Genomic DNA, 26,999 nt, shown 5'->3' with positions numbered 1-26,999 from the left:
CTAGTTCAAAATAAGTGGTTTTCGCTTTAAAAAAAATACATTATTATTATTTGTAGTAAAATGATAGGCTATTTCAAAAATAAATACATTTTATTTTCTCTAGCCCGTACAGTATGTTTGGGATGCAGCTAAAGTGCTCTAGTCGAGTGGGTTGATAATTACCCAGCAGCCTGCCTGCTGTTTGACTTCTGTGTCATGTCAGAGTGTACCAGGCAGTGTTGTTTTTGGCAGCAAATTTCTATTTTAGTTTTAGTCATTAAGGGCTGTATTACCAGGTCTTATTCCCTAACTTGAGTAAACTAAAGACCTGGAGGCGTGACAACACTGGTCATATGATCATATCAGCATATCTTGTTCAAAATAAGCAAAAACACAACAAGTCCAAAAAGCTTATCTTAAATACTCCTTAAGGTTTTCTACCATAGACGAGAAATAAATTGTACCTCAGAGTGAAATATTAAAATAATCCCTGATTTGAGTAGACTCTATAGAGCAACTGCTAAAATGCCAACTCCTCCATCATGTTTATTCAGCTTCAGTTACACATTTTATCTAATCAAATTAAAACAAAATCTAAAAATTGAATTATTATTTATTATATAATTGTGATAAATATTACCACAAGAAGTACAAGAATTTTAATTATTTGACTTTGACTTAATATCTCCTTTTAATTATTTGACTTTGACTTAATATCTCCTTTTAATTATTTGACTTTGACTTAATATCTCCTTTTAATTATTTGACTTTGACTTAATATCTCCTTTTAATTATTTTACTTTGACTTAATATCTCCTGTTAATTATTTGACTTTGACTTAATATCTCCTTTTAATTATTTGACTTTGACTTAATATCTCCTGTTAATTATTTGACTTTGACATACAGATATAGGCTATTGCATTTATACAGTATAGTCACCTAAGAGGAACACAAAAAGGGATCAAATGAATGCTCAAGTATTTTATTGATTGATATCTAGTCAGTCTAAAAATCACACCCCTGTGAAGTGAGCAGTGCAATTGCACTGCTCACTTCACAGGGGTGTGATTTTTATTATTTTTACAGTATTAGTATTTTTCTTATGAAAGCAGAGAGTCTACTGTTTCATACGGTATATAGTATGTACATGAGTTGTGCTTGAAATGTACTGTAATTATCCAAACAGTTTATAAATATTTCGATCAATCAATCAAATGTTTGTTGGATCACATGAGGAGTTCTAATCCAGTGCTGTAGTGACCTTTACCTGTGGTAGTTCTGGAGGTAGTCTTCCTCAGTCCCAGCGGCTGGCGTCTGCAGGCTGCAAGGCTCACACGGTCCAGATCGTCCTGGGTCCAGTTCAGGGTCCAGCTCATCTCCAGGACCTTCAAGTGGGTCAGATGTGGGTGACCGATGTCCCGCGTTGTGTCCTCATGTCCTCGTATGGGGTCAGAGACAACACAGACAGACAGGTTGTTCTGCACCATGGATGGAGACAACACAGACAGACAGGTTGTTCTGCACCGTGGATGGAGACAACACAGACAGACAGGTTGTTCTGCACCATGGATGGAGACAACACAGACAGACAGGTTGTTCTGCACCGTGGATGGAGACAACACAGACAGACAGGTTGTTCTGCACCGTGGATGGAGACAACACAGACAGTACAAAGGTAAAGTGATTCCCAGAAGGCTTTCGTTTCAAAGACCCACAGTTTGATATGTGTTAGACTATAGTGCTTCAAAGACCCACAGTTAGCAGAATATAGAAATAGCAGACCTACAAGCTCATAGCGTGCCACCCGCGCTATGAGCTTGTAGGTCTGCTTTCTTATGTTTCTCCTATGTTTTTTATTTTCTTATTTTATATTTTATTTTACTATGTTTTATTTTGAGTTAGTGTTTGTAAACAATTGTAAGTATTGCCTTTGTTAAATGTTAAATGTTTGTCTGTGTCGGACCCCAGGAAGACTAGCTTTTGTCAAGGCAAAAGCTAATGGGGATCCTTATAAACAATAAACAATAAAACCAGCAGAATGAACAACGCTCCAACTGATATCTCAAGGGTATTTATTTTCCCCTAGACAACAAAACTGCAAAGAATAACAAACAAATAATATTTTTTAACAATGAATTAAACATGCATATGAATTATGAATGTCCTCTTTGACAGTCGAGCTGTCTCTTTTAAGTGTCCATAATCATGAAATCGTCCATGTTCATAAATGTCCACATTATAAACAAACACAATGAAATGTCCATTACATTCACATGTTCACAAACGACGACATGACAATACTGTTTACAAACAAAACAACAACATGTAACATACCGTGTGTGACTTTTGCCAATTATTTTAGGAGAGTTAGTTCATTTTAATCCTTATTTCTTTATTTTAAGGACACTTGTTTGACGTAGTAAGAGCTCCACCACTGAAACTGTTTGTTCTGACTGAGCCTCTAGCTCACACAGGTGCACTCAATGCTGCTCATCCCAAAACCGCAGGCGCCCTCTAGCGGCCTGGGTGTGAAACAGCAACCACACTGAAACTATATCACCAATGCAAAGGCAATGTAAATATCTGTTACCTTCTGTGAAATTAAAGGAATGACTAAACTCAATGAAACTTAAAGAAATAGGGGTACCTGTTTTTCGTTAATCTATTTCCAACCCTCTACACTATTATGTATTTATCTGTCTGAAATATTTATGGTCACATGACACCTGTGTGTGTCAGCTGACTGGGAGGAGGAAGTTCATGCACTACTGCTGTAAAGATGGCGATCTTCAGTGTGTATGTTGTGAATAAGGCCGGTGGATTGATCTATCAGTTTGACAACTATGTGCCCAGAGCAGAGGCAGAGAAAACCTTCAGCTACCCTTTAGATCTGGTGCTCAAGATCCACGACGAAAAGGTGGTCGTTTCGTATGGACAGCGTGATGGAATCCGAGGTAAACTATAGCTGCTGTTATTGTCACTCCCCTTCCTCCGGAGTCCAGACAGTAGTCATAAACGACACAGGTTCTGCAAGCAGCATACAGAATCTAATGGTTTATTCCATGGGTTTCCAACACTTTTCATATCAAGGTTCATGATTCTGCATTTGATTTGAGCCACGGATCACCATTTGATTAGCTTCTCAGACCGGACCCAACTACTGTGTTGTCGTTGGATAAGATTTTCACAATTCCATGCTGTACCATAGGAGAGAGAGAGAGATAGATAACAGGCAATCGTTGATCAAAATAATTATTCTACATTATCTTACAAGTCTAATTCATTAATTAATTAAAATGAAACCATTTGGTTAAATGTTACACTCAAGAATGAAAGATCTGTAAAGGTCCATTTGGTTACCAACTCTCCATTTAGCTGTGGTTCCCGGTGTATCAGATTGGGATGAAATCAGATCAAAATGAAATGACATCATTTATTCCAAGCTCACCATCGTCGAACTGCACATTAATATAATAATAATATAAATATAACAGATCATAATGCCATATAGATCACTGTTTCTCTAAGGTCCACATGTCTGCAACTTACTGAACTGATGTGTAAACATTTGGCCTCATTTGTACATTTGTTTTTAGTAATATCATTTAACACTATAACAGCTTGGATCAAGATCGTCATCAGTCATTGTTGTATAAGGCTACATTAACACTGAGGATTGTACAGGATAGATTGGAGAGTACCAGAGATTACAAACATATATGTCTATTTGTACACTCTGAGTTACAAGGGTCCATTTAGACCCTCAGTGGGCCCATTAAAATGTTATATTGTTTTACAAAGGACTTCTCTTGCTGTCATGGTGTTTGTATAGTGGGCCACGCATTGCTATCCATCAACGGGGCGGACGTAGCTGGAAGGAACACGGCTGATGGCAAGGACATCATAGAGTATTTGAAAGACCCTTCAAACTACCCAGTGTCCATTCGATTTGGACGGTCTCGCCTGAGTTCCAACGAAAAGCTGATGCTGGCCTCGATGTTCCACTCGTAAGGCTCCACTCGTATATGTACTATTAAGTTAAACATCTCTTGTTTCAAAATGGATAGAGAAGGATGTTTAAACTGAGTTTGTTTCTTCCCTCAGGTTGTTTGCCATCGGTTCACAGTTGTCCCCTGAAGTTGGCAGCTCAGGGATTGAGATGCTGGAGACGGATGTATTCAAACTACACTGCTTCCAGACTCTCACAGGTCAGTGGTGTAAATAAGTGTGTGTGTTCCATGGGCCACAATTTGATTGACTACTGTAGGGCAATTTACTGAAAAATAATACAGATGTGATGCGAGGAGATATGATGTGATAGAGAAATACCAACAAAGTATTCAATACATTCGTAGAATCATCACTTTTCACTTGCCATATTTATATGATTATCAGCACAGTTTTTGCTGTATTCATAAATCCCTATTTTCTTGCAGGGATTAAGTTCATAGTGCTGGCAGACCCCCGTCAATCTGGCATTGATGCACTGCTGAGGAAGATTTATGAGATCTATTCTGACTTTGCTCTCAAGAACCCCTTCTACTCTCTGGAGATGCCTATCAGGTAACTGATACAAGAGGAAGGTATAGAGCATAGAAGTGCATATGCATAGACATGTCATGGCCAGGGTAAAGCTTAATGGTACGTTCACACACGGGCAGATGCAAAGACAGTCTACCATTCATCGTCAATGGAAGCCAGCGTCGTGAAGCTACGAAGCAAATCCAATGTTTGTAGCCGCTGCAAAAGATGCAATGCTACAAATTGAAGCCGAGCTGGATTCAACTTCCAGATCCAAGGCTACAAAGCTTGAAAGCTATAACTATAGCTGCATTTTTTGCTTTTTCTCACCATGTTCTGGATGACAAAATCACAAAAAAATCGCTGCATCTTCTTCTAGTCCGTTTCAGTTGTTTCCAATGCATATAAATAATACCTAGATTCAAAAGGGCTCGCAGTTGACACTCCATGCTGGATTGTTTGTCAATGTCCCTCGCGCCTCCGATACACATCACTACGGAGTACGGACGGACGCTTGATGACGTCAGTGACCGTGTGAGCAACAGATATACAAAGCGACAAATATGCGGTGATATTTGCATATGCCTCGTGTGAACGCAACATTGCTGAATAGAGGAACATCTTTGTTGTATTTCTCCTAAAATAATTAAGACATTCAAAGACCATTGTAATGCCCCCTACCAAGGGCTACCTGAAACATTGTGGAAGTAATGCTTATTGGAGCTAAGTGTATTTTACTGCGTAACACATGACATGCAGTGTACATCACTGTCTGATCATGTCTTGTCTTCTGATTTCAGGTGTGAACTATTTGATCAGAACTTGAAGGGTGCACTGGAGATTGCAGAGAAAGCTGGCAACTTTGGACCCAGCTCTTGAACCAGGAAAGCCTCCTAGACAAACAACTCAAACTGTCATTTTCACCCAAATGTAAATATTTAATGTTTTTGTACATATTTAAGAATAAATCCATCTATGTCAATAACTTTGACAGTGTTCGATCATTTAAGATTTTGTACTGTATGTGGGATCTTTGACTTGCTGTATAATGTTCACAAGGGATTAGGACAGAGCTTTGAGTTATGTAAATTAACCATAACCCATGTCTCCAAGCCATAGATTGCCCACTTGAATCAGTTGTTTCTTATAAAATGACAGTATATAAACTAATTCAAATAGGAAATGTAAACAAATGTCAAAACATTTCAACACATATTGCACATTATTCAATTAACAATACATTTCAACACATTACAGTCAAGCTCCTGTTAGTGTAAAGAAAAAACATGCAGCACTTCTTGGAGACTTACAATGGGAAATGTTCTCTCCGGTTTTATTTCTATGTACTTTTTCCCCTAGAAAATTATTGCAAAAAACATATACACAATATGTAAATAAATGAATGTGTTACATTTTCTTGCATAAACACAAAGAGCTGTTTCCATAACTGCACAGATTATTGCACATAACATGAGTAGCTGTTATAATAACATAACATGAGTAGCTCTTTGCCTGCCTGCCTGCCTGCCTGTCTGTCCATGAGTAGTTATTTGTCTGTCTGTCAATGAGTAGCTGTCTTACTGTCTGCCTGTCTATGAGTAGCTGTCTGCCTGCCTGTCTATGAGTAGCTGTCTGTCTGCCTGCCTGCCTGTCCAATTGTCCATGAGTAGCTGTCTGTCTGCCTGTCTATGAGTAGCTGTCTGCCTTCCTGCCTGTCCAATTGTCCATGAGTAGCTGTCTGTCTGTCTATGAGTAGCTGTCTGCCTGCCTGCCCAATTGTCTATGAGTAGCTGTCTGTCTGTCTATGAGTAGCTGTCTGCCTTCCTGCCTGTCCAATTGTCCATGAGTAGCTGTCTGCCTTCCTGCCTGTCCAATTGTCCATGAGTAGCTGTCTGCCTGCCTGTCCAATTCTCCATGAGTAGCTGTCTGTCTGCCTGTCTATGAGTAGCTGTCTGACTGCCTGCCTGTCCAATTCTCCATGAGTAGCTGTCTGTCTGTCTGCCTGTCTATGAGTAGCTGTCTGCCTGCCTGCCAGCCAGCAAGTTGGTTAACAGAAAATAAATTGTTATGGCTGAGTAAAATAAAATACAATAAACACAATTTGCCTGAAAATAGATTACCCAGCTATGACCTTTTTCATGAAAAAAAATGAGTAGTGATATGGCTGACTGAGTAAAATAAAACAATCTACCTGAAAATAGATAGCTATAAGTGAAGAGCAATTTCCGCAATTACCATTTCCGCAATTTCCATTTCCGCAATTTCCATTTCCACCATTTCCGCAATTACCATTTCCGCAATTTCCATTTCCACCATTTCCGCAATTTCCGCAATTACAATTTCCGCAATTTCCATTTCCAACTATTAATGGCAGCTGGGTTTCATCATTCAAATAAAATAGAATTCTGTCCGTTTAGCTATAAGATTATGTCAGGGAATAGTCTTTCATTTTTGCATTGCATCTCCCCCCCCCCCCCCCGTTACCTGTTCGAGTAATAGTACAACTCTAATAGTATTACTTATAATAATGTAATTAAAGATAACTTCATTCAGATTTTTTTATTTTTATTTCATTTTGCAGATTTTTTTTTCTTCTTTTTTTTAGATTTTCATTGGTGGGCCAGTCATAATGGTCCCGCGGGCCTGATGTGGCCCGCGGGCCTGAGGTTGAGTATCACTGGCCTACTGTATTAGTGTGCATTGGCACTGCCTGCATTGAGCACGATTCAATTCAATTACGATTCACCAGGTATGGATTTACTTTGTTTCTACGACAACAGATATACTGAACATAATTTTATTTTGAATGATATATTATATGCAGTATTAATTTATAATTATAGTATATCATTGATGTAATTGGTCAGCTGGAAACAGGAACGTTAGCCTGGCTCCAGACCATATATCCTGCCCACTCCACTCAGACTCAAGCTTCACAGCTGAGCTTCAGTCTGATAATCAGGCTATGTTGTCATTATACTCACTTTATAACACACATCTGTATATGAATAACACTCCAACCAAGAGCTGCCTTGGGAGGGACTACAGATCCCGTAGCCAGTGGAATAAATGATAAATAACAGCCTAACCCTGGAACACACTGTCACCTTAGATTTGAACCACTTTAACCATTATACACGCTTATAGTGTGGCACAGAGTTCCGTGCTACGAGCTTGTAGATGTGCTATTTTTGAAAAATCATGGAAATGTGTGCAAATCTTTGTGTAGAGCCCAAGTCCCTATACTTGGTGGTACTGGACTGGTTGCCGAGGAAGTTCAGACATGTGCTCCAGAAACTGATATCCAAACGTTCACTGAGTTTATATTAGATATTTATTCTGCTCAAAGTCCTAAACAAAGCCATAAACATAAATAAACCGTCGACGCACACAGGATACAGGTCATCAGAACACTGTCTAAAAACTGTTTGCCTCTGCCACTGGCAACACCTGCACCTCATTAGGGACGGGATTAAATACCCTCCCTGTAACCGTGGCAACCTGAACTTGATTGACAAATGACAATGAAAAACTTAAACAATATGGTGGCTCAAATGGTTCTTACACTTTGAATGTATATTCTTTCACAGCGAATGTTTTTAACTCTTATTTGCTTCTGGGGGTCCCTGGAACAACATATTTTCAGATGGGGGTCGGCGGCCAAATGCATATGTTTGGGGTCCTTGACATTAAATAGTTTGAGATTAAGAACCACTGATATTAGAAACATAGGTCTTTCAGGAAACTGTCATGATTTAGAAGAGGATCTGGTCTCAATGGGTTAAACTTGGGAAGTGAAAAAACAACTTGCAATTTCATTAATTGGTCAACCCCCTAAGGAGAAAGGTACAGGGGACAGACGAGGGTTTTCTGTGTGATGAGTTTAGTCCGATTTCTTTGCAACATGGCCCATCTTGGTTCTGATATTGCGCAACAGGAAAAATCCAACAGCGGTGGCAAGACAGGCAACCTCTGCTACCCAGAAGGCCATTTCCCAGCCGTGATGCTTGGCAATGGTGCTGAATGGCAACCCAGACAGGAAACCGCCAACTAAACAAATATAAATGTGTTATTTATATATTTCAAGGGTTATACACAGCATACTAAGCAGAGAAGTCGCAGATGAAAGGTATACAATAGCAGAAGGCACACGAATCATTTGGCCATCTAATAATAGGCCGGAAGTTGACTGCATTCACCTGGTGTTTCAAGTATTAGTTCCTGAGACGATGAACCATCTAAGTCCACAATAACTATCCATAATGTGTAAATTATGGATACGGGGTCAGGACTCAGGACAGATGGAGGGGTCAGAATAAATTATGGATTTATTATCTTATGATGGTTCTAACTTCTTCGTCTCAACTGCTCAATTATAGCCAGCAGTGCTCTGGGTGCCCACTGCATCCAATTTGAAGATTATCCTGGTTTAGTAACACTGACATTACATGCCCTGTGCCACGGCATGATTAGGGTCACATTTTAATATCTGAGCAAAGATACAACTTCTACATTGCCTATGAATCACAATGCTAATAAAATGAGTTACTGTTAATTTAAGGTGATGCCATACGGCATACGCAACCAATTTCACATAGGTGCTTGCTTGTTGAGCTCTGCACAATTAAGTGGCTATCATTTAAATATACGAAGTTAACTGAAGCACCAAATGTTTCCAAATGATTTAATCTAACTTTAAAAAAGAAACTGAACTTACTGTTGGCCATGAGAGCAACAATAGCATGTGACGTGCCACAGTAGTTGGAAGGAGCACTCTCGTTGGCTATAACTCCAAACAATGCTATGGGCCCATAGGATGAAAAACCAAACGCAGCGCCCAGGGACAGTATCCACACCTACGTACATGTACACAGAAAACACTGTGACAGCAAACAGGCACCACAATGATGCTTTCAGCAAAAGGACTCTACACTGAATGATGTAAAATAGATTTTGATGCTTAAATGTCTTGACAAAAACGTACTTCAAATGAAAATGCAAACTTTTAATAATAATATCAATAATAATAAACAACTTTATTTGTATAGCACCTTTCATACAGAGTTGCAGTTCAAAGTACTTCACAGGCAAGACAGAACTAAAGTGCTTTGGTCAAAGTTAACATTATCATACACAGAATATACATTAAGTCATGGACATGACATAAAAATAGGAGTAAAAGGTCAAGCACAAGGTTAGAAGAATGATACGAAATAGACGTGCTGGGGAACCCTGTAAAGTGCTAAGGGAGGACGGAGTAGGCCAATCTAAAGAGGGGTGTTTTTATTTTTTGTTTAAAAATGTTGGTGGAGTTGGCCTCTCTGATTTCCTGAGGAATTGTGTTCCATAATTTAGGTGCATAAATGAACTTTTAAGATGTAGGCCTACCTTAGGGCTGTCTGGAGTGACTGTCATTCTAAAAAGGTACATGGACACAGACATGCCGGCCATCATGCAGATCAGGATGAAATGACGCGGGTTCCCATTAAGTCCCATACCTTGCTGTACAAAAAGGACAGGTTAAGCGAAAACTGCATAATGCTTTGGTTAGGGTGTCCGAATCTTTAAAAAGCTTGAGAAAAACACAGCTAAATACATTCAGGTGCATATGGGCAGTGTGCACAACGTTAGGACCACTTGTACTATTATGATGGATGCTCACTTTAGCCACAGCCTTATCAGAGAAGTATCCAGCAGCTAGACTTCCCAGCAGGCCTCCTACCTCCAGGGCACTCATGTAGGAACTCCCTGTGTAAAGCAACAACTTTTAAGCAAATTTCAACCAGGAAAATATTGAAGAACAATTATTGTTTCATTTGGTTGACATACTATATCTCACTTGCAAGTTGCATTCAATGCATACACGCCATATTGGAAAGAACTTGGGCCCCTTCTCTACTTTCACAGGTGTTACTGCTGATACTAATGAAGGCTCTGTTCCATTCTCGTCAAACAGAGTCAGGGTGCTGCTATTGTGGTCTTCAAATTTGGGGGTCCCAGTTGAAATGTAAAACTTTGAAAACCACTGTACACTAAATGGAACATACCCATGAGTGTGGACTGTCCCTTGTCCTGAATGAGGAAGAGCTGTCCCCAGTCGGTGCAAGCTGTCTTCACACCAAACACCACCAGGTAAGACACGGACAGCAGCCACAAGTAGGGAGACAGCAGGAACTCCTTCAATGTGCACTCATTGCTGGATGATCCTGATGAAGATCAGGAAGAAACAACTGTAAGTATAATATTAATTGTACTTAGATTTACGGGTGTAAAAATAGTAGTAGGAAACATTTAGTAAATCTCAACGAATACTTTGAATTCTAGGAGCTGAAAAGGCGTTCAGCTCCTTTCTATCTATATAATAGAAGGATATATACACAGTAAAATGGTGGGGAAACAAAAACGATGTTAATTCTAGTCTTCAAACTGTCTTAATTACATTTGCATTGTTGAGTTTTTGTTTTCTAGTTTCAGTTAATTCAATTAGGAAATATAATATGTTTTGTGTCACAATCAGACAACATCTTTACTGCTCTACAGTAGCGAAGCTAAAAGTTTTCTCTTCTCAATGGAGGAGCTAGGCGTACTGCTGTGGTGTATGAGAACGTTAACAGCGTTCTAGCGTGGACACGCGTGTACCGTCTACCTACGCCTGCACGTCAATTTTGTTTTGGTCCCACACCGTGGTACCCCATGCAACGAGCATGACACCACTGCGTGAGAGATGTGAGGGGCACACACTGGGTACAGAGTTCAGTGTCACTGACCCTTGGACACAAAGGCATAATGCAGTGCTCATACTAGCTCTGGTCCATAGCCAATGCTTATATGATTCTGCCCTGCATTGACTATGCTATTTTCGCTTTTAACTCTCACATGGAACTCAGACCAGCCTCTCCTCTTAAAAATAAAGTTTTTGCTACTCACCAAAACAAAGGCGGGTTGTGTCATTAGAAAGCCTACTTTCCTTAGTGGACGTATAAATGGTACTTTTTGGCCAGAAAGTGATTTTGTTTCCACTGGGAAAAAATACTTTTAGTTACTCCAATGCGCCCTCTACCGATATTGCCCAGAGAACTGCCTCATAGAGAATATTTACCAGTGTCATGGACACTGGTCTCACTGCTCGATTTACTACAATAAAGGTGGTTGCACACTGGACGCGTTTTTCGGAAAACCGATGAAGAAACGCCGCAATAAATCTGAAAAACGCGCTCTGTGTGCAGGGACCTTTAGCCTACCATAATGCTTTGCTGCACTAGTCTCACCCCACCTTGTGGAGAGAGAGAGGGCTGTCTTACCGAGACAACATGTAATCCAGGAAGGAAGTGACATCACAGACACTTTGAAATACTAAAATATCTAAAAACATATAGCACCCACATAAAAACCCCAGGTGTTTATTTTCTCCCAAACATTAAAATAAGATCCGTTTGCAAAAGGGGTGAAGTGGCCCTTCAAGTACAAGAACAGTTCTTATGAACCATGTCCTCACCTGCTTTGCCCTTCTTGGCTGCTGCTGCCTCGATGTTGGGGAGACCCACGTCCTTGGGCTCATTCTTAATGACCAGCAGGCAGACGACAGACAACGCCACGCAGGTCATGCCCGAAATGGACATGGTCGTTCTCCAGCTGTAACTCTGGGCCATCACGGTGGCAATAAGGGGGCCTAGACTGCCAGCCAGGTTCATGCTGCAGGATAGAATGGCCCACCATGTTCCAAATTGAGAGGGCTCAAACCACTGACAAAGGAAGAAGATAAATAATAATAAGAATAACAATAGCACTCAATCATAACTGTTATAGCCGGGTGGTGGTGGTGATGTGCTGCTTCCTGATTTGTGTGCAACAAGTCTTTGACTTGTTGCGGCTGGCCAGAGACCAGGATTACTGCATGTTTTTTGTGAGGGTACATACATACGTACCCTAGGGGACACATAAGTACCTTAGGGGACACATACGTACCCTAGGGGGACACGGAGAGAACATGAAAACCCTTTCGGCAATGGGCACTGCACTGATGCCACGGAGGACAGAACATCTCTTTGGCCTGTCTAATGGACTATAATAACAAAAGGATGTATACCTTGCGCAGCACGCGACCACAGGGAGGCCAGCCCAGGCCCTGCCCCAGGCCGTTGAGGAACCAGAGGCCAGAGAACACGGCCACAGTGGAGGACCAGGAGAAGACCACGTTGATGCCTCCCACCACGCACAGGCCGATGGAGAAGAGCCAGCGGGCGCTGATCTGGTCCGACAACACGCCGCTGATGAATTTACTGATGGCGTAGGCCAGCGACTGGCTGCTGGTGATCATGCCTGCATCGATGAAGGTTTGAGGACAGGGTGCATACAATTACATACATACATGGCACACATTTGAAAGAAAGAAAATGCAACGGTCTTCTATGTTGATAACAACAGTTCAGGAGATAAGACCACCCTCTACGTCTCCCTGACACTTCCTGTTCCCCATTAATTGCAATAATTTTGTAGGACAATTCATTCATTCAAAATGATGATTGTGGCAATCGCTAGGGTTGTCACAATCATGACATTTAAGTTGACGGTGAATTGTACTTGCTCTGCAAGTCAACTCTGGCATGTGCACTGTAAAGGCAAGGTGGTTACGGTAGTACTATGGACAATAACATAGTCAATTAATCGGCTGTCCATCTTTATGCACCTGGCTGGGCCATCTCTGGGGTCATGGATAGTTATGATTATGACTGACTTATTTTATATAAGATAGATTATACATTATACAATGTTACTTAAGACTATTTGTTCTATGACCTTTTATTTATTTTTGTATCCAACTTGTGTTTTGATGATGTAGGTACACAACACATATACATAACGTTTTGTTGTTATTAATCTGATCTATACCTTGATGCCATGTGGGTGCACATGAACACATCTACATGGTTATGATGTTTTTACATGCATAAATGTTTTTGCTGTGTATAAAGCACTTTGGTCAATCTCGATTGTTTTAAATGCTCTGTAAATGAAGCTTGGTTTTTATTTGAGTATAGGCTACAATTATAGGCCTAGCAGATTTCAACCTTACCCAAGTCGTCCTTGTCCAGCGTGATCTCCTGCATCAGGGAGGGCATCACGAAAGAAAACGTCTTTCGATTGAAGTAGTACAGTGTGTAGCCAACAAACATGGCTAGAAAGATTGTGGTGCGGTAGTAGCCATATCCTGCTGCGGTTGTCGTCGCCATGGCTGGTTTTTAAAAAGCCAAATGCAATGAAAAGGGAGTCTAGCTTCAGAGGAGCGAGTGAAGCTCCTCTTCTTGTCAGTCAGGGACTGAACTTTGCTTCTGGATCCGCCATACCAAAGACTGAGGCGCTGTAATCAATACAGGGTTAATGGTTAATTGGTTATCTAGCGTTTAAGCGTTGACTGGTTTAATGTGTCTTGTCTTCTTGACTCTTGTTATTAATTCACCATGGGCAGATTGTTTATGTTTGTGTTCACAATAGTCTACTGGAATTTCTTCGGGAATCGAATCGGTATAGGCCTACAGTGGGACAAAAAACAAACAAATAATGATCCCCGGCCTTAAAGCCTTCGACCTTGGCGTTGTCGTGTTGTGTCTCGTTAATGATCCATTGAGCTGGGAGTCCTCTATGGTGAATGGTGATGATGGAATGCATGCCTGAAGCCCTGAACAACATGATCCATATTTAATGTCCTATAAAAACACATGTGCAGAACTTTATTAGAAGTGCATTGTAGAAGTGTGGGGTTTAAACAAATTAAACTGATGAATAAGGTTTTGTTAATAATTTAAAAAAAGTATTTGATCAAGATCTAGCTATACTGTATTATTTTTGTATATTTTGTATAGGCCCTATGTGTGAATTTTTATCGTGTCTGACTTTTAATTATCTAAACCCGGCGTGTATGTTATGTAAGTAAAGTCAGACTCCATCAAGCGTGGCTGCATGCAGCGACATTCTGTACGAAAAGATGACGTCCGTCAAAGCGCATCGAAACTTTACCTTAATCACTATAAGGTCTTCGGGTAGTTTGTTCAAGTGGCCTACTGTAGGCTACTATGAATAGATAGATAGATCTTTATTTGTCATTGCAACGTGTACAACGAAATTAAAAGTGCCAACCAATCAGTGCATTATATCACAAACAACCTATACAAGCTAAAAACAAAACACACATGACTTCTTGTTATTGCACAACCCCAGCAGCATAATGCACAAACATGTAATTCCATCTATTATCGCACAACAACAAACCCTTATTGTACTTTAAGATAGCAGATAAAAAAACCTAAAAGTGTCGCAGTAACAGATCATTTTTTAGCAGCATTGAGTGCAACTACCGCTGTGGGATAGAAGCTATTACTGAATCTGTTGGTCTTGGACTTGATCACTCTGTACCGTCTGCCTGATGGCAGCAGTTCAAACAGTGAGTGAGCGGGGTGGGAAGTGTCTGTCATAATGTTCAGAGTTTTTTTATGACAGCGGTCTCTGTGTAGTTCTTCCAGTGTGGGGAGAGGGCAGCCAACGATCTTCTGTGCTGTATTTATGACCCCCTGGAGCTTTTTCCTCTGCGCCACTGTACAGCTGGTGTACCACACACATATACAGTACGTCAGTATGCTCTCTAGGGAGCACCGATAGAACGACACCAGCAGTCTCTGTGTGATGTTGTTCCCCCTGAGCACCCTCAGGAAGTAGAGTCGCTGCTGGGCCTTCTTCAGCAGCTCAGAGGTGTTTGTGCTCCAGGTCAAGCCCTCCTCCATGTGGACTCCTAGAACTGATGAACGGATTGTTCTCTCTTTTGTCACATGGAATGGAAGTTATGGAACTTTGAAGGTGTAGCTGTAGCACAACATCTGCGCCGACCCGCGGGGCCGGCGCCTGCTTTGGAACCAGACTTCAAAGGAGGTGGCTGACAGCCAGGCAGCGCTAGCCTGTTGTAAGTGTAACGTGTGGGCAGCCGCATAGATACCGTATATCTTCTCGGCAACACGGGCAGGAACTTCCAGGAAGACCACGTGGATGATGCCTGCCCATCTGCCTGTCAAACGTCCTCCTCCTCCTCCTACTCCTCCCCCAAAACGCGTTTCCTAGGTTACAACACAACCACAACATGGAGATGTGAGTGTAGGCGACTTCTTATCGCAACCTGATCGCAACCCATATACAAAAAAAGATCAACACAGTTTAAAAGGCTTATTTTAGTTTATGCAACCATAATGTCGAGATTGGTGACGTAATATATTCCGCATCGTTGCTGCTTTTATTTCTTCATTCCGGTCTGTCATGGTAAGTTTCAAATTTCAGTATATTATCCCTCCCCACTCACTCAATAGGATTAGGCTATAGCTTATTATATATAGCTAATATTATAGGCATTAAAATGAATCAGCAGAATCACTGATACATTTCTTTAGACTTCAATGTAATGTTCAGCTTTTTTCTTATAGCGTAGTCTGTGAATATCATGGAATGGTTCAGTTGATATTAGCCCTCCCTCTGACCCAATTAAGTATGCCTATAGGCTACATTTATTACACATTTAACATGATGGTAGTGGTACTGTACTATACTGATGCATTAGACTTTCATGTGCACTGTATAACAGGTTTCTCAAAGTGGGTTGGCTATAACAATTTGAAAATCATTAAATATTTGTGTAACAACAGTTACAACACACATCTTGTATGGTGGTCCGAACGTGGCACAAAATATTTTCAGATTGGGGTCTGCAGCCCCAATTCAAATTTTCATGTCAAGAGGGTCCTTGAGAAAGGTTTGAGAAGCACTGATGTATAATTTGCCTTTCATAATCTAGCCGCAGAGTGTGCATGGGACAGTCTCATCTGCTTCACGGCAGAGTGGCAGCTCCTACACACGCCGTTACCGAACCCTGGCCCTCACCTCGAGAGTGGACGAGAGCCTCTTCGGGACCCCAAAACTGGTATTACTTTAAGCATGTATATAACGTTGTCTGTGTGTGTGTGTGTGTGTGTAGTTTGTTAAAAATGTATATTAAATAGATTTGAATTTAAGTCAACCTTAGCATCTGCAAATTTGAGGGCAGCAAAGACAAATATGACAAAATTATGTATCTTTTACCGTGGTGAACCATGGTAAACTAAAGAATACACTTGATGAGTGTGTTTGTATAATTACGTTTCTTTCTGTCAAGCAATTGCCCCATGATGACACTAAACACGTGGAGCAGAGGGGAACCTCAGGGTCCAGGTCCAAGGCCCATTCTGCTCCTTCTCAGAGGAGTCAACCAAACAAAGTCCGCATCATCACTAAGGACCTCATCCGTGACCTGAAGTAGGTCATAAAGGTGTACTTTTCTGATCGCTAACTCACAAATAAATCATGCAGAGCAGTGATTACCAGGGGCGCTGATTTACATTAAGCAAGAACAAAACATATTGGCAATATAAAAAGTAGTTACAATGACTGCTTGAACTATTTGTGTGTGAAATTTCACATCGCAGTGAAATTTGGAACCCTTAAATTTGGCCCTCAAAACAAACTGGTCAGGCAGGCTCCTACTTGGCCTCACCCCCCGAACCCACCTCGAACCCACCTCACCCCTGCCCACTTTGACAGGCTGGGATGGCTTAGGGTCGACGACAGAGTACAGCATCTTGCAATGGGTCTGGTCCACAAGATTCAATACACCAGCAAGATACCCATGTACCTGTCTATAGATACTTCCTTAATGTAAAAGTCCACACCCACAACACCAGAGGGAGTGCAACAAACCATGTTTGGCACAAACAAGGGACTAAATTATTTTCGCTCCTATGCCACCAAAATGTGGAACGCCCTACCAACAGTCATTAAGACATGTGAATCCCTTGACTCCTTCAAAACCACTCTCAAAGGGCACCTACGGACGGCTGCAATTCGAAAGTGGCCCCTGTAAAATCTGAATCCCACCGCCCCCCACACCTTTTCCCCTAACTGTATATGTTTCTTTTCCCCTTTTGCTTCCTTTATGATGAATTCCTGTTCTGTTCTTTAACTATATAGAAGACAAGTGTCTATTTGTACGTCTCTAAATGTTTTGATGAATTGAACAAGGTGGACCCTGTTGTAAACAAGTGTAATGCTTAATTGGGTCGTCCACTCACAGTTAACAGTCTTTGTATTGAGTTTGTGCTTGAAATGTACTGTAATTCTGCAAACTGTTAATAAATATTTCAATCAATCAGGCCTACATGAATGCGATAAACCAATACAAATTATTCCCTCAAAAAAATATTATCTATGAAAAAAAGCACACTAAACAAAAAAAAGCTGTTCATTACAAGCTTCAAAACGAAAAAGCTGCTCTGCATAGAGATAACATGGGACCACGAAGCTAGAAGCTGCTTCCTTGATGTGAACGGAGCCAAATGCAAGCAGGTCCTGTCAACGTCGTATGGACGTCATATGAACGTCTTTTTGCAACGTATCCTGGTCGTATCCTGAGTTTGACTGTCAGGTCGTATCGACGACGTCGTATGGACGTCTGGCTGGGACGGCGACTAGGACGTCGTTTGTACGTTTTGGGGTTTGGTGGTTTACAGAGACGTCTGTGTGTGACGTCGTATGGACGTCGTATAAACATCATGTGAGAAGGTAACAGACCATAGACTACTGCGGGAAGGTGCCTGCAGGCCCCAGGCCAAGGACTTTACTGCCCCTTAGTGGCAGCTTTCGGAACGGCACCCATGGCCATTAGTCTGCTGGTAGCTTTATAATAGTTAAAATAGCTTTAGAAATTGTTAAATCATAACAAAAAAAGAGCCCATTATGTATTATACTATAGTGCCTGCTAAAATTGTGTTGAAAAGATATACTTGATTCATTATTCTATGCTTAATTTATATATACTTATATTATACTTCTTGCTATATTATATGTATCTATACCAAATTGAGTGACAGGGGACATTTGGGATGCTCATCCACCACTGCGCGCGCACACACACACACACACACACACACACACACACACACACACGCACACACGCACACACGCACACACGCTTACTTAACTTATGGCAGTCCATCGATGAAGACGTTGCTCCAAATAAAGTTCAAGGGATAATTATTGTTGTGTCTGTCGTCTGTGCATAGCCTGATGGCTGCTCAGACCAATGCGTGATCCGCAAATTTTGTCACAGGAGGGGCAGGGGAAGGCAGCAGCGGTGGTCGGTGGACCCCTAGCACGCTGGTGCCGCTGTGCACGCCGCTGTGCTCTCCTCTCTGTGAGCTGCTCCTGAAGTTGAGCGATTCCCTGGTGGCAGGTAAAGCTCCAGGTGTGGCGATCAACAGCCAGGGACTCCAGCGCTGGTGGTCTGATGTCACATTTTTTCAGGAGGGTTTTGATGTGGTCCTTGTACCGCTTTTTTGGACCTCCGGCAGCCCTTTGACCGGCTTGAAGCTGGCCATAGAGGATCTGTCGAGGTAGGCGATGGGCAGGCATACGGATCACATGCCCGACCCATCTGAGATGTTTTTGGCCAAGGAGAGCTGTAATGCTGGGTGTGTTGGTCCGGTCATATATTTCAGTGTATGGCACCCTGTCGGCCCAGGTCAGACCCAGGATCCTTTGAAGGCAGAATATATGGAAAGCCTCTAGACAGTTTATGTGCCTCTGGTACATAAACTGTCTAGAGGCTACACACACACACACACACACACACACACACACACACATGCACACACGCGCACGCACACATTCCCCATGCAGCATCTCCGTAACTGGCCAAGAAGTAAATCACAACCTATTCAAACATTAATTTATTCTGTCCAGGATCCGAAACGAGGATCCATCGGGCCTGTCCATCATCCTGCCGCCGTGGGAACTGAAGCGCATGGCCTCTGCATCCCACGTTCCCACCCAGGCAGAGAGGGAGGCCATGGCAGAAGAGCTGCAGAGGAAGAGAGAGGAGGCCATTGTGAGAACATTTTAAATCCCCAATACAAATGCATTAACTGCCATTTGCATATCATTCTTAAAGGTGGGTTTAGGATTATTTTATATTTTAGTAGTAGTAGTAGTCCATTATTTTTCTCCCCTTTTTCTCCCCAATTTAGTCTTCATGCCAATTAAAAGGTAGAGTAAGTGATATTCTTTGGTTAAAACAAAACATTTGTTGTTAAAAGGTTAAAGCAGGTAGATGACAAGATTTCAGCCAATCAATCTGAAATCTCACCAGTTCCAATTTTGCCTGCACATTTTGTTTGTGCCATCACTTACAATTCCACTTGTTTGATCTGTATCCTGACTGCGTTCTCTATCCTGATTGGATAAAATTGGTATCCCGACGTGAAAATGCATTTTCTGTTTGATAAAAAGCTGAAGAGACATGGAGACTCCTGTTACTGAAAAAACTGGTTTTTAACACTTATTTTAACCAAAGAAAATCACTTACCCTACCGGTGAGGAGCCCCCACCAGGAGGACAGAGATAGAGCCTTCATCCTACTCCTATAATCACTATAGAGCGTCACAGTCCCAGGCCCAGGAAATAATTCCCCATTCATTCCCCATAGACATTTCAAAAAGTATTTATTTAAAGATCTGTAAGCCTCGAACAAAGCCAACTCGGATCGTGACAAATTATGACAAACAAACAACAAATAATTACAAAGAAGAAAAACAACCAAAAAATGTGTTTCTAATTATTTGTTCGGCCCAACATATTGTGTTTGTTATGATTTGTCACGAATCTCACGATCCGAGTTGGCTTTGTTCGAAGCTTACGGATCTTTAAATAAAACCTTTTTGAAATGTCTATGGGGAAAAAGGCATGGGGAATTATTTCGTCGTCATGAAAGGAGGACGCTCTATCCACAAGGACCGTTTAATCCGTGGACCACCTATAATAATAAATAGAAAGAAACGGTGTTCTATCACCCGTCTTGTCACATCCCACACACATCAATGCATCCCGAACCCCTCACTAAAAATGTCCATCCACCCCCTGGCCTTCCGTCTGCTTTCATCTCTCTTAGGCTGCAGCAGAGGAGAGGAAAGCCCAGACGCACCGAGCGGACCTGTCGCGTAAGAAGAACCAGCCGCTGAGTGAGCTGGAGGCCGAGGCCCGCGACCGCCAACAGTACCTGCTGGAGCGGGCCAACGCCATGCGCATGGAGCAGGAGGACGAGGTCAAGAGGTTCAACGAGGTAAGCTCTATACTACCGCACAGGCTGTGCGTGGGCGTGTGTGTGTGTGTGTGTGCGTGCGTGTGTTTGCTGGCTTTCTGTTTTCTTTTTTGAGGGGCTCTATCCCCTCCGACGTCTTGCTTTCAGAAATTAATTGATATTGTAGCCAACTCTATGGACTTGCATTCCCCCACCCCCCCCCCCCAAAAAAAACACATGACATGACGTCACGTGGCATGCAGCCAAATCTATGAACTTTTAAGGTTTGCTTTTAGCAGTCATGACAAACATGTTTTATTTAACCATGGAAAGTTCCCTGTGCTTCATTAGTCACAGCCAGCATTGTAACTCAAAGTGCACCTGTGTGTGTGTGTGTGTGTGTATTGTGCATGTGCATGCGTGTGTGTGTGTGTGTGTGTGTGTGTGTGTGTGTGTGTATTGTGTTGCGTGCGCTCACCCCTCCTGGTTCCCGGCAGGTGATCCGGGGCGCACAGTGCCACGCGGTGCGCGACGCCCAGATCCTGGAGAAGAGGCAGATCCAGGGGGAGCTGTCGGAGGAGGAGCTGCGTCTGGACGGCATGATGGAGCTGGACCGCCTGCGGGCCCTGGAGCTCCAGGAGCAGATCGACCAGCTCCGCAGGCAGCAGATGATCCGGTGAGCAGACGTATAGAAGCCCAAAACACACCGATCGGTCGCCATGCAACTCCTTCAGCTGCAGCCAAACGGTAGCTAGTAGATGCATGGCGACCCATTGGTGTGGTTTGGGGCCATTGAATTGAACCAGTTGAATCGACGCGGGTCAACGTGCAACGGGACATATCCCATCGCTGGGACGAACGCTAAAACAGTCTCGTCATTCTTACTCGAGCCATAAAAATGGGTCACGACCCACTGTTTGGGAACCAGTGTTTTAGACCCATGTCATCCCACAGGTTAAATTCGGTTTCCAGCCTCACCCAGCTGAGTGCTTCTCAAGTGAGCGCACGCACGCACGCGCACACACACCACACGTTTTCATATGCAGGTTCCTATCACTGTATCACACACATAAAAATGTGCTCTCCGCATGTGCGTTATTATTCCAGGGGGAACCAGCAGATTATCTCTCAGATTGAGGAGCGTCTGGAAGACAAGCTGCTTCAGGAGGAGATGAAGGAACAGGAAGGGCAGCAGATGCTGGAGAACCTGGAGAGGATGCAGGAGGAGGAGCTGGAGGTACTGTACGTACTGTATGTGTTTGATGATATTGGTTATGAAATATTCTTCTAAACAAAACAAACTTGCGTTGTCTTCCAGTCCATGGAGCGTAAGAAGGAGGAGCATCGGCTCTTGCAACAGGAGATCATTCGTATCAACGCCGAGGTCTTGAGAGCCAAGGAGCAGAAGCTGGAGGAGGAGAGACTGGCGGACCACCGAGCCATGGAGTTCACTCACAAGAAAATGGTCAGAATATATGGAGGTCAAGCATTGAATTGTTGTTTCAATCGTTCTCTTGGCTGACATTAGAGGTAATCGCTAACCGTCCATGGAAAAACCTAATTTATTTTAGAGTGGTGCAACCACTCCCGGCCTTACGGAGCCATGTGGCTGGTGGCTAGTTGTATAGGTGTCAAGGTGTATCAAGGCTAAACATGCAGTTGTACGTACAGTTAGTTAGCAGTAGTAAATCATACTGACAAGGCTAATAAGTGACATAGTAGTGGGAAACCTACAGTACTATCAAACATTCTGAATGGTAGGTCCCTTATGCGAGAAAAATGACAGGTTATTCTAAAGTGCAAAACTGTTGCAGCACTCATAAAAGTCATCATTAGCGCACGATGTTTCGTGCTCATCCTCAACACACGTATGTCTTCATCTTTATCACTGGCTTTAGTTACACTTTCATGGTTTTGCCTTTGTGAACATTGGGGGTGTCAGTGCGGTTGAACCAAGTCCTACCACAGCACTGGGTTAACCGTAACCTCTGTATTATGATGAACGACACCCCACAGGAGCGGGAGGCGGAGTACGAGGCAGAGCAGAAGCGAGTAAAGAGGGAGAAGGAGAAGGAGGTGGCCAGGCTGAGAGCCCTGCAGGAGAGAGACAGAGACTACAAGGCAGAGCAGGTAATTCACCCAGTGTGTGTGTGTGACCGTACATATGGAATGCTCAGTGGTGTGTGCCTTAGGTCATACCATTAACATTGGGAAAGCATCTGTCATTTTTTTCCTTTTTTCTAAATGTTTCACCCCTGTGTCAATCAACTAATGTGATCCTGGGCTCTACACACCCTCCACCAACCTAGTCCCCATATATGGGGGACAAGGGGAGAGCAACGGACTTGAACTCATGCTTCCTTCATGCCCGAGTGTCCAAGTTGCTCCTTTTACACCTGACAGGGGGGAGTTTCCCTGGTTGGACGTAGCGCGTGGAAGGAACACGTTATTCCAACCAGTTCCTTTCCCCTCCTCTGTCATCTGTCATTTTATACGTTGGCTATTAACCCATTTTGGACTGAGGTTGATTAAAAAAAAGGCTTCTAAATCATCTAAACATTTTTCTTGAAGAGGGGGTTATACATCTTGTTACCTGTGTTCTAAGGATGAGCTCCGCGCCCGGAGGAACCGGGAGGCAGCGGAGAGGGAGTGGAGGAGAAAGGAGAAGGAGCAGGCGCAGAGGAAAGCGCAGGAGGACGCTCTGCTGAAGGCTTCTCGTCTGGAGCAGGTCGTCCACAAAGAGCGCCAGCAGGCCATGGAAGCCGGCCGGGCGAGGGCCGAGTTTGAGAGGGTGTTGAGGTATTCATTCTTCCTTTTTCTCTTAGGCCAAATTTTCCTATATTTCTAAATCTAAATGGGCAGATTGTCATGAAATTGAATGCACTCAGCAATGATTTGGGGTGACCCCATAATCCCAAACCACACCATTGCAACGCCTTGCAACTGCCATTGGGGGGAAATGGTTGCAAGTAGTTGCATGTTGCAAGGAGTTGCATGGCGAATCATTGGTGCGGTTTGGGCTTTTTAGGCCAAACGTTCTACTTGTACACAAGTTATTGCAAAAGCAGCATTCTGTGTCTCTCAGGGCCCAGCAGGAGGCCATCACCAAGCAGAAAGAGGAGGAGGAGAGACATGTCCAGAGAGTGCTGCACCACGCCGACGGCATTCGACAGCAGGTGAGGGAGCGAGAGATGCTGGCCGTGGCCAAGCGACGGGACATCTTCAAGGAAGGAGACCAGCTGAATGAGGAGGCGCGCCAAAGACGTGTCCGCCTCAACGAGATCAAGGAGAAGAAGCTGATGGAGCTAAAGTAAGTAAAGGCCAGGCAGCGTAGAGATCAAGTTCAACACTCGAGGCTGTCCACACACAAAGTACAATTATGTACACAATGATTCTGATGACATAGGTAAGAAAGGTTATGATATAGTTATGGTGGTAAATCACTGAGGATACGTCCCAGGTGCATCCATGCGATGTATTTTCGTTCTGAGGTATTCCATCTATAGTGACTCATAAGAATAGACTATGTGACAACCAGGTATAGTCTGGTGACCACCGGGGAGACAGACGGGTGACAGCCGGAATGTAGACGGCAACCCGGGAGCAGTGTGGGTCATTTGTATTGTCGTGCTTGGTGTGGTTGGCCCATTATTAGTCATGGCAATTTTCTACTGTAGAAAAAAAGAAAACAGTTACGTTCACCTTGCTCAACACAGATAATGAAAGCAGCGGGAATAATCCAAGTGTCCTCATTCTGAAATGATTGTGTGTTTGCAGGGCTGCTGGTTTACCAGAGAAATACTGCAAAGACGTGGAAAGGAAGGCCCGTGTATTGTCGGCTGTAATTCACTAGCTTGATCTTCACCGTGAATGAAACCCAATCCCCAAACATACTGTACTCACCCAGAGCAGACTCCACACAGTAGTTCGTCTCTTTCCACCACTGCATTTTCATACGTGATTTCATTAAAGTTAGTTCATTGCAACAGTAAGGAATGAATAAGAATAAAGCTTCACTTTGCACTTTCATGGCTGTTTGATTATATAAGCGTTTGACTGTTGACATTTGTATCTTACTATATTACCTAAACTTCTTATACAAAAAACATTACACGTTGTGAGCTTGTAGATGGGCTATTTGAACTATTCAAAATAGTAAAAAAAAAAAAAGGCAAAGAAGTTTAGGGATAAGGAAGGTAATAGGATACTATACACTATATAGCAATGAGTACTATCACAATATAGAGCTTTTTAACACTTATTTTAACCAAATCACTTACACTAGCTTTAATGTAGTGGTTCTCTAGCCATTTAATTTCAAGGACCCCCATAAGATACAGGTCCATTTGGTTCCAGACCTTTAAGGGTCCATTTGGAACCCTTCCGGTCCCTGGAAATAAGAGTGGGCATTCATATACACCATTGATTGTCTGCGAATGTGTCTATTTTACAAATGATCCAACTACATTTTCTATAAATGTTGAACACAAGCCCTAGTGCATTTTTGTCAATTTCCTTCAAACTGGAATAATTAACTCTCCTTGCTCCACAGATTAACTGCACATCGTCAGGATACAAATTTGGATCATTTTATTTTGCCTAGAATGTAATTCCCTTTTGTCGCCTTCCACGTATCGCTGGCAGTCCCTTTTGTCGTTCCTGTGCATAAACGGAGAGGAAATTCAACTCAAGGACGACAGTTTTACACTGACACACACCTCAAAGTAATTAAGGGAGGTTTTTAGTACATCAAGGTAAATACAGGCTTTTATTTCAGACCATTCTTGACAGAGAACTGTATGATGTACTTGTACTAAGTTCATCATAACCATCTAAATACATAACCTACAGGAGTGCTTAACTGATCTAATCAAGTTGACATTAGGACATCAAAAGGTCCCACCCCTCCCCCGCCCCGTCTTATTTTATTTTACTTGCTCCTTTTTCTTGTTTTGTTCTTGGCGCTGAACACATTGACCCGAGTCAATTGGACACCAGACAGCGGGCGGGAGGACTGGCGGGACTCGGTTTTTTCTTTTTTTCTTCTTCAATTCATCCTCCCCCCGCCCCCCACCCCACACACACACACCTGTACACACGAGAAAGTAACGGTGGCCTAGGAAACATCACAACACCAGGCATACACGGACCCCCAGCACGAGGAGGGGGGGGGGGGGAGGAGTAAATACACACACTGTAACGTTATTAAGGTCCCCTGGGGAGTTTATCGTAGCCGTGGGCGGTCCCCATCCCTGCACATACATACACACACAGACACGGTCTCACGCACAAGCACTGTACACGGCACAAGAGAGAAGGTCACCTAAACACACGGAGCCGATGAGGGAGTGCTAACATCTATGGGGGGTGGACTGGACAGCCCGGTTACAGGCTGAGGGGGGTTTAAAATTCTTATTTAGATCATTAGGTCATATGCACGCGCACACACACTCATTCACTCACTCACGCACACACGTAAACACACGCCCCCATTCAATCACCAACACACATCTGTATGCATTTAAAACTCCATAAAGTTACACGCCTGTGCAGAATATACTATTGTTACTTAGTGTTGCTAGCTAAAGCCACCCAAATGGCAATATATGTTCAAATATTATATGTAACTTTTCTTCTTCTCAGAATATACAATGATGAAATGCATTATACAGACAAACGAGACAATGTAAGCTGTTCACATGTTCAGTACATCAAAATTAAGAGCTTTCTATATTCATTTCTTCTCACGACAGAGTGCAAATCCGATGCTCCTCCACCTACTACAAGAGGTTCATTTGCTGAGCTCGAGCAAGTTCACGTCCCCCACAAAAGCATAAAAACAAACATACCGGTACAAAGAAAACATAATAATAATAATAATTCTAACACAAAAAGTAGTCATAAATATGGAATGTGAAAAACAGACGATATCTTCTCAAACAATACAAATAAAAGTCCTTCATCGCACTTTGCATTTTTCTTCAACAGGAGAAAGTAAAAAATAATAATAATAAAATGGTAATTAAAACGAGAACGGGTTGTCGCTTGTGGCCTCTGTTGTGAGTAGAAGACCATGGTAAAGCTGGTGTGGGAACACAAAGAAAAGAGAAAGCGAGACAGATGGAGATGATGGGTGACTGAGGGTGTTTTAAGGGACAGGTTTGGTCAATTTGGAGGAGAGGGTTGCTGGCTGGGTAGAGGGCGGTCACATGCCATAGCCAAAGCCGGGCTGGGGGGGTTGGCCGTAACCGGGCGGCGCTGTATATCCGTAGCCGTAAGGTTGCTGAGGAGGCACAGCCACGTTGGCCCCTGACGTGAGCATCAGCTGAGGTGTGCCTGGCGAAACAAGAACCATT

At 42.7% G+C, this 26,999-nt stretch overlaps 4 protein-coding genes across 7 annotated transcripts in view; 2 read left to right on the top strand and 2 right to left on the bottom strand.

Annotated features, from left to right (window-relative positions):
• Nucleotides 1-2,743: 2,743 nt before the first annotated feature.
• trappc4 (trafficking protein particle complex subunit 4) lies at nucleotides 2,744-5,474 on the top strand. Its single transcript, XM_080772440.1, has 5 exons — nucleotides 2,744-2,935; nucleotides 3,814-3,988; nucleotides 4,086-4,189; nucleotides 4,418-4,544; nucleotides 5,303-5,474. The coding sequence occupies exons 1-5, from the start codon at nucleotides 2,761-2,763 to the stop codon at nucleotides 5,379-5,381; spliced, it is 660 nt and encodes a 219-aa protein (XP_080628566.1). The 5' UTR covers nucleotides 2,744-2,760; the 3' UTR covers nucleotides 5,382-5,474.
• Nucleotides 5,475-8,350: 2,876 nt separating this feature from the next.
• On the bottom strand, nucleotides 8,351-15,434 carry slc37a4a (solute carrier family 37 member 4a). The gene is made up of 10 exons (XM_080772234.1): nucleotides 15,293-15,434; nucleotides 14,517-14,570; nucleotides 13,576-13,860; nucleotides 12,589-12,821; nucleotides 11,998-12,244; nucleotides 10,550-10,708; nucleotides 10,165-10,250; nucleotides 9,891-10,004; nucleotides 9,220-9,358; nucleotides 8,351-8,552 (listed from the first exon to the last, which is right to left on the bottom strand). The coding sequence occupies exons 3-10, from the start codon at nucleotides 13,730-13,732 to the stop codon at nucleotides 8,386-8,388; spliced, it is 1,302 nt and encodes a 433-aa protein (XP_080628360.1). The 5' UTR covers nucleotides 13,733-13,860; nucleotides 14,517-14,570; nucleotides 15,293-15,434; the 3' UTR covers nucleotides 8,351-8,385.
• A 630-nt stretch (nucleotides 15,435-16,064) lies between these two features.
• cfap45 (cilia and flagella associated protein 45) lies at nucleotides 16,065-24,588 on the top strand (the record flags this gene model as incomplete). Its single annotated transcript, XM_080772976.1, has 12 exons — nucleotides 16,065-16,073; nucleotides 16,333-16,458; nucleotides 16,690-16,829; nucleotides 19,311-19,455; nucleotides 20,515-20,685; nucleotides 21,141-21,319; nucleotides 21,751-21,880; nucleotides 21,962-22,108; nucleotides 22,660-22,773; nucleotides 23,249-23,442; nucleotides 23,729-23,953; nucleotides 24,421-24,588. The coding sequence occupies 12 exons, from the start codon at nucleotides 16,065-16,067 to the stop codon at nucleotides 24,494-24,496; spliced, it is 1,656 nt and encodes a 551-aa protein (XP_080629102.1). The 3' UTR covers nucleotides 24,497-24,588.
• A 665-nt stretch (nucleotides 24,589-25,253) lies between these two features.
• LOC308321657 (clathrin heavy chain 1-like) overlaps nucleotides 25,254-26,999 on the bottom strand; it is a 35,354-nt gene continuing 33,608 nt past the window's right edge. For all 4 annotated transcript variants that reach the window (XM_080772681.1, XM_080772683.1, XM_080772680.1 and 1 more), the window contains one exon: nucleotides 25,254-26,979. In XM_080772681.1, the coding sequence (XP_080628807.1) occupies nucleotides 26,849-26,979 (131 nt within the window). In that variant the 3' untranslated portion in view covers nucleotides 25,254-26,848. The remainder of the gene's footprint in view (nucleotides 26,980-26,999) is intronic.

This window comes from Protomyctophum bolini, assembly GCF_963924005.1.
Source record: "Protomyctophum bolini genome assembly, chromosome: 9".
Classification (NCBI taxonomy): Eukaryota; Metazoa; Chordata; class Actinopteri; order Myctophiformes; family Myctophidae; genus Protomyctophum; species Protomyctophum bolini.
This window is presented reverse-complemented; position numbering and strand designations above follow the sequence as displayed.